General features: G+C 44.5%; 1 protein-coding gene across 1 annotated transcript; it reads right to left on the bottom strand.

Moving 5' to 3' along the window:
- Nucleotides 1-1,014: 1,014 nt before the first annotated feature.
- Nucleotides 1,015-5,531, bottom strand: UBE2L6 (ubiquitin conjugating enzyme E2 L6). The gene is made up of 4 exons (XM_053288944.1): nt 5,172-5,531; nt 3,480-3,575; nt 3,105-3,291; nt 1,015-2,958 (listed from the first exon to the last, which is right to left on the bottom strand). Exons 1-4 carry the CDS (start codon nt 5,199-5,201, stop codon nt 2,804-2,806), a joined length of 468 nt encoding a protein of 155 aa, XP_053144919.1. The 5' UTR covers nt 5,202-5,531; the 3' UTR covers nt 1,015-2,803.
- Between the last annotated feature and the right edge of the window lie 1,879 nt (nt 5,532-7,410).

The following is a 7,410-nucleotide window of genomic DNA, read 5'->3' as shown; positions in this document are numbered from 1 at the left end:
GGTCTTACTCCCTAGTAGTTGTGCTTGGGATTGTAGCCTCTGACTTGGGATTAAGACCCATTGAAGTCTGAAAAACATAGCTAGGATACACAAAGGAAACCGATTTTTATAAAGCCAGTTTGTCAAATAAACCAGCTGCCTATTGAAACTGGAATCCCCCTTCCTTGCCAGTTTACATACAAGAAAAGGCCAGGGCAAGCATCTGCAACTGATGCTTTGGATATAGGATACTGAGGGCAGAGGCTTGGCTGCAATGATTTATCTTGTTTCCCCACAAAGTCCAGGATTCTAGAAAAGGACGAAATGAAATGGTGTAGTTGAGACGTTCATAATACAATATCACAAACTGGTTTTGGGTGGCCCACTTACTCTCTCTCTCTCTGAGGCAATTTCTTTTAAATAAAGAATGAGAGCCGCAAACATCTCCCTTTTGTCTTAACCAAAAGACCTGTAGGCAGGCACTTTGCTCCATAGAACTGGGGAACTTTTCATCCACCAATTTCAGAAACTACTGCAAGAAAATAGTTTGTGAAAGGCACCTCAGGGAGCCATGCTGAGAGAAATGGAAGTCCTAGAAAAGGTGGATGCAGCTGCTGAAGAGCATGTTCCATTGGCAGATTTTGAGTCTGTGGGCAGTTTTGTTGATTCAGTACTGAGAGCACTGTTTCACATCCTAGACCCAAATCCTGGTACTGAAAGCAGTCCTGGGGCAAAGCTCTGGTGGTTCCTAGTTCACATTAAGCCCTGAAATGCCCAAAGAAAGCCTGGAAACTGATCTTGATGTTGCCATGTGCTCCATAAATTACCCTGGAAAAACCAAACCACAATCCTAGATCCCTCTAACTATTAGGCAATTGTATCCTCGCAGTGTATTTCTGTGTGGGTGATTAATACTGTCTCCTGAGATTCTCCTCATTATGCCAAGAACATGGCCCAGTAATCCTAACAGTAGGAGGTAGAGCAGAGCTATGAAAGAAAGCTGGGGCGAGAAGGATCTACTGCCATGAACGAGCATGCCTTTCAGACAGTAGAAGAGTATTTTTATTAGGAAAAAAGGAGTCATTCACAAACACAAAGGAAACAGATATGCAGAGCAATTCTATGCATGTTTTACTCAGAAGTAAGAGCCCCGACTTCAATGAGGTTTACTTCTTAGTGTGTTCAGGATTGTAGCCTTATGTTACATTCTAAACACACACACTAAGAAACAAATCCCATTAAACGCAAAGGGATTTACTTATAATAGGATTTTAGTCAAAAAGGACTTTGGAGATCGTGTGGTCCAGCCCCCTAGTACAGGATGCTTCTGAGGAGGAAGCTGGACCATGAAAAATATGGACTCCATTACAATTCATCATTTTTTTTTAACTCTCTAGTTCAGACACTAACTTGAAAAAGTGGTTTGGTAACTGGTTCAAGCACTGAAATTATTCAGCACAAATATATCTAAACTGGTTCATACTCTTGTGTGTAATGTCACTCTATAAAAACTCATGCAATGATGATGATTTGAATTGGAAAAAGTGTCATAACCGTTGGTTTCTTTTTTTAAAAAAAGTTACAAAGAACAGGATTAAAAACACGGGAAAAGAAAGCAATTGTACAAGTGAAGTTATACCATTGAAAGCTGAGTGCCTGATTACTGAACCACTTATTTTGAACTAGTTATCGCTTTATGTATTTAAAGGGCTCAGTTCCAACTCAAAGCAACAGAGGTTTTAGGTTCCATTATGGTTCACTGACAAAAACCTCTCTGAATTTCTAGATTCAGTTTCAAGCCAGGAAATTCAGGACTGACAAAATAAAGTACTTTTCTCACACAGTGCACAATGAATCTATGGAATTCTCTGCCACAGGATGTGGTGATAGCCACTAGCTTGGATGGCTTCAAAAGGGACTAGACAAATTCACTGAGGACAGGTCTATCAATGGCTACTAGTCTGGTGGCTGAGGGCCACCTCCAGTCTCAGAGGCACAATGCCTCTGAATACCAGTTGCCGGGGAGTAACAGCAGGAGAGAGGGTATGCCCTCACCTCTTGTCTGTGAGCTTCTCAGAGGCATCTGGTGGGCCACTGTGTGTAAATGGATGCTGGACTAAAGAGGTCTTGGGCCTGATCCAGCAGGGCTGTTCTTATGTTCATTTTGACTTCCGGCTTCTGAGTAAGCACAGTTAGGACTGAGCTGTTTAAAAAATATTTTCTATGTACACATTGTTGGCAACAGAGACCAGTTACTTGCCTGATCCTCATCTCTACCTTGCTCCACTCACAGAGCCTCTTGGCTCCTCACCAAGTCATTTCCCATTTCACAAGTCCCAGCCTTCCAAACTAAGTGCTCCCTCTTGGTCAGTTTAAAGAAAGTCATTTGTATCTTTACCTCTCTTCACCTTTCCCCCCAGGAATGTTTACTGTAGGTTTTTTAAGTGCCTAGCAACACTATAAGAATCCTTGTGATGAAAGGGAGAGAGAGAGAGAAAGGGTACCCATGATGCCCATCCAATTCTGGAGAAGGCCTCCTGCTTCATCACAGCCAGGCATGAAGCTTCATCCACCCAAAGTGCAAGCCAAGTCTCCCCCAGGTAGAAGCCTACTCCCTCTCAGATGCAGAGTTCATCTCACAGTCCAGAGCAACCCAGAATTCCATCATGCATGTTATTTTGTTGATCTGCAGTTTTGGGAGTGGTTGTCTTGGTCCCACTCATCTACCGTCCCACTGGGACTAAGAATATATGGAAAGTTCTCCCCAGGCAGCTAATGACAGAGGCAGGCAGGGAAGCTGGGTAGACAGTTGGGATGGGAGGGGTCACTCGCATGGTCGCTTCTCACTGAATTTGCGGGTGTGCTCTTCAGCATTGGACAGGAAGCGTTTGTAGTCCTTGGTGAATTCCTCGGCCAAGTCAGCACGCAGTGGATGGGCAGGCTCAGGCTTATTCACCAGCATTATCAGTGCCTGGATCACTGTGGAAAAGGTCAGGAGGGTCAGAAAGGGACACAGCCTAATACAGCAGGGAAATCAGCAGAACTTACAGGTGAGCCATAAGCACCCAACAAGCAGGCAGCTGTCCTCTCACCCACCCCATAAGGCACGTCCCTCTTTCTCATACCCTGGTCTGTCCTGGTAGCTGGTTTCCAATATTCAGGGCTGATGATTGGCAAGCAAACTTGGCCCTTCTCATCAATGTTTGGATGGTAGATCCTCGTCTTGAATGTGATCTTGGGGGGCTTGAAGGGATATTCACAAGGAAAGCTGATCTCAATCCGAAATGCCCCTTTATTGTATGGAGGGTCATCCTGGGCACAAGGATAGAAATGGGCTCAGCCATAAAAATAAACTAACAATTTGCTGTTCTTTAACAGTAGTCCAAATCTGAGTAGCAGTGGCCTTACTCTACCCAATGTCCTATCTAACACACTGCAAACCTCTCATCACCTCTGAGCCCATTCAGGCCCCGCTGTTCTCCCAGCTCCCTGGTACTCACGGGCACTAAAAGTCCCTTCCAAAGGAGCACATTAGTTTCATCCACTTCAATATTCTGGAAGCAGCGGAACCCCGACCTCTTGATTTCATCCAGCTCCTAAAAAAAGGAAAAGGCATGAGATGTCTCCCAGCCCAGCAGTGGGCAGCAACTGTGTGATGAAACAGATTTCAATCAGTGCATGGTCATCCAGTTAGATTAAAAGGATGCTTCCCAGCCACAAGAATACTCAGGTTTGAAACCATTATCCTTATTACTCCCTTGACTCCCCTCTTTTAGTAGGAAGGAAGGCTGTAATGTCTGCACAAGACTTCTACTGAACACTTTCCTCTTCACTTAACCAGGCCATATTATGGTGGAAGTAAACAGGAGCAATGCTTGTCTTTCCATCTTCACACGTCAAAGTGACGGGGGCACTTATGAAAATTATTTTTGCAGATCTATGTTTGAATAACTTATTACATGCAAATAATTTATATCCGCTACTATTATTTCTCCGTTCGTCTCTCACTTCAGCCAGGCACCATTAATTTATGAAAAATTCAGTAATATATTCATTTTGGATATAGGGTCCTAGTCCCAAAAGAACAACCACCTTTCCTAAATCAGCCCCACCTGTACACTTCTGTGCCTTATCCTTTCTACCTGTAGTTTTCAAGTCATCAACAGAAGCTTCCATAAACTCAGATCATAAAATATCTGTTTTCCCAAATGTTATGGCTTTCCCCAGTCACAGGCAAATTGACATTCTACAAAAAGTTTTACAGAAACTATTTCAGAGTTATTTCCTTCTTTCCCAACAAACTTCTAAGCTACCAGTAACAGAAAGTGAAAGCAACCACATAAGGTGCTCTTTTGTAACTGGTGCTGATCTGCACTGGCACAGCTTTTATTGCTCTCTTAAAAACAGAGTATTTCAGTTTCGGACTTTTCAGTTAGGGATTTAGAATTACAGTCAGCATCCCATACACTAAGCCGGGCTTTCTGAACCTTTTCTCCAAAACAGCCAACTATTTCCATATTAAAGGATGTTCCTTAAAGGGGCTTGTCGGTTCCACAAGGACTGAATAAATTCCCAATAGCATCTGTTGCCCATCTTTCATGTTTTTTTAAAAATTTTGTCTTTAAAAGGCTATCAACGGCTTAATGGTGTGAGAATGGCAAATTATACACAGTCGTGTGTGTGTGTGTGTGTTTCTAGGAGTGAGCAGTAAGGGCTATTATTACCATCTTTTTTCTCTCCTGGCAGGACTCCTGTGCCCTGAACCACTGCACGACAGGCAGACATTCAACAGGTGAAGCACCATCCCGTTCCCCACCCCTCCCCTGCCCCCTTCCTTCTCACCCCTAACCCGGTGCCGAAATGGGAAAAGCGTGCTTCACTTTGTCTTCGAGCTACAAGAGCCCTTTAATGCAAGAAGGTAGTAAAAGAAGCTAGCTCGAGAAAAAGATGCCGGGGACCAGCCAAACCCAAAGGCCGTCCCCTACGACAAGGGAGATCACCACCAGGCAACAATTGTAACCGTTTCGGAAGCACGATCATCCTCCCCGCTTGCACTGAAGACTCCATCTGCCTACCCTCCCTCCCCCACCGCCCTACCCTCGCTTTCATGCCTCCCCTCCTCAGCGCTCCTCTGCTGCTCAAGGGCTGCAGGCAGGCACCTTACAGCCCCCTTGGCCACCTCCTCCACGTACCTTGCCCACTCTCCTGCTCGCCGCCGCCATCTTGTTTTGTAGCCCGTTCCGGAACCGGCGGCGCACAGCAGAGAGCGGTGGCTACCGAGGCCACTCCCAGGGGTACTGCCGCTGGCCACAAATTCCCAGCCTACCGGGCGGGGGGGGGGCAAGAAGAGTCACCGCTTGCGTAATAGAGGAGCGAGTAAACGCGGCGCCGGCGTCTCTATCTCGGGTCCAGACTGAGATAGCATAGGATTGCTTGTGGAAGATCTGGAGGGATCCTTCCTTCCTTCCTTCCTTCTCTTTCTTTCTTTCTTATACACACTCCGCACTGGTTTAGATTTTTATCTCTTCTCCGCCAGTGCTGGCAGCATGTCACGCTCCTCTTATACAGTATGTTAGATCCGGACTAACTAACTAAGCCTTCGTGATTAGACTCCACACATTTTGAAAGGCCAGGTCGTTAGGACATAGACCATTATAGATCTTCTCTCGGTTGGTCGTTTTTATTGTTTTATTTTGTGTATTTGGTTCTTATGTCGGGCATTGCCTAGAGTCCGCCTTGAGGTGAAAGGCGGTATACACTTTGGTAAAAGTAAATAATAAATAAGCATCACAATTGTGTACGCTTATTACTCCAGAATAAGCGCTATGGAAACCCCTATTTCACAGACATGGTCATCATGCCTTAAAAAGGATTATACCCCGATCTGCTGCATGGTTAAAAAGAAGATCAGTCTAAACTTCTCTTTAACCATGCACCTGGGTTATGAGTATGGGAGGGTAGTTGAAGAAGGATGATTCACTTTTCTCCCCTGTTTTCCTCATTATCCTTTCCTGGAGCCATCCTAAGAAAACAAACAGAAACAACAGTTTCAAAGAAAGTTGCTAGTCCTGGTTTTGACAGCACTTCAGTGCAAGCAGTGTGTGTGTGCCTTAAAGTCAACTGTGAATCACTGGTGGGGGGGGGATGGGATTATCTGTGGGTGGTTGTGCTGACCAACACAGATAGACATTGGGGCAGTGGGCCCTGCATCAGTTTAGGCTATGTGCCGATATGGCTGCCAGCCAGCACAGGAGAAAGGTTTTGTTGTAGCATCTGCCCAGATGAGAGTGTGCAGCAAGTGTCTATCTTAAAAAAATAAAATAAAATAACCTCCACTCCCATTCTCTGGACAGCCATGAGGCAGTTTGAGCTTCAATACTCCCATCAAACTTGTCGTTCTAGCTGGCTATTTCTGCTGTTGTCAATAGCCCATAGTAGAATGGGGGAAATACTAAGGGCTGCCCTTCAGTATTCGTACATACTACAAAGTGAATTTGGTTTGAACCTGATGTGCAACTATCTGTGTTTATGTGTAAGCACCAATGGTTTCAATATATTTATTTATCACCTTTATTTCAAGCCTTTCATCTGTTGCATGTCTTCCCCCCCCCCCCGCAAAAAAACAAAAGTTTAGAGGGTGATGAGCATTTTCTTTTAGCAACTCATGCAAGTTGTTCCTAAACATGTGTATTCAGCAGCAGTAAGAACTATCGGACCCAGGCCAGGGTTCCTAGGAAAAGTGTCCCATAGACATGCCCATACCTATTGTGCCATTACATTCTCCCCAATCTACTGCCTGTGTAATTAATACTTTATTGAATGCAGAGCTCATTTGGGCCCTTGTTTTCTTTTTATGAGCAGTGCAAATAGTATCTGGAAAACGGAATAAGCCAGAAGACCAGATAGTGACTCAGCACTAGAGAATGAGCTTCTTGGCAGTGATGCTGGCAGCAGGAGGAGGGCTCTTTAGATCCACTACTGTAACAAACATTCATAACCATTTAAAAAAAAAAAGGAATTGCAAGAACATACTTACCTCTTTAGAGAATTTATCTCAATCATAATGTAAAATGAACATTAAAAAACCAAAACAAAACAAAAAATCAGTCCAGCATTAGCTTCCTGTCACACAGTTAATTTAAACGAGAAACTGGAACTAAAGACTGGCAGTTTATTCAACATGTTTGTCACAGAAAACCATACTCTGCTTGTGTCCAGTTTGAGGCAAGGCAAGGAGCTGGAATGACTGTACAGCTGTCAGCGTTTTTCCTGGCTCTGCACCTGTGAGAGTGTCAGATCAAAATGAAGCAGGAAAAACTTTCCCCATCAGCTGTTGTTTGTTGTTAGCACTGCTCTTCTGCCAGCTCCCAGAAGTCTCTCTGCCTATGTTTGAGACTGCAGGCATATGGGTCTCACTTTTGACATGCTCAG

This window comes from Hemicordylus capensis, chromosome 1 (assembly GCF_027244095.1).
Source record: "Hemicordylus capensis ecotype Gifberg chromosome 1, rHemCap1.1.pri, whole genome shotgun sequence".
Taxonomy (NCBI): domain Eukaryota; kingdom Metazoa; phylum Chordata; class Lepidosauria; order Squamata; family Cordylidae; genus Hemicordylus; species Hemicordylus capensis.
This window is presented reverse-complemented; position numbering and strand designations above follow the sequence as displayed.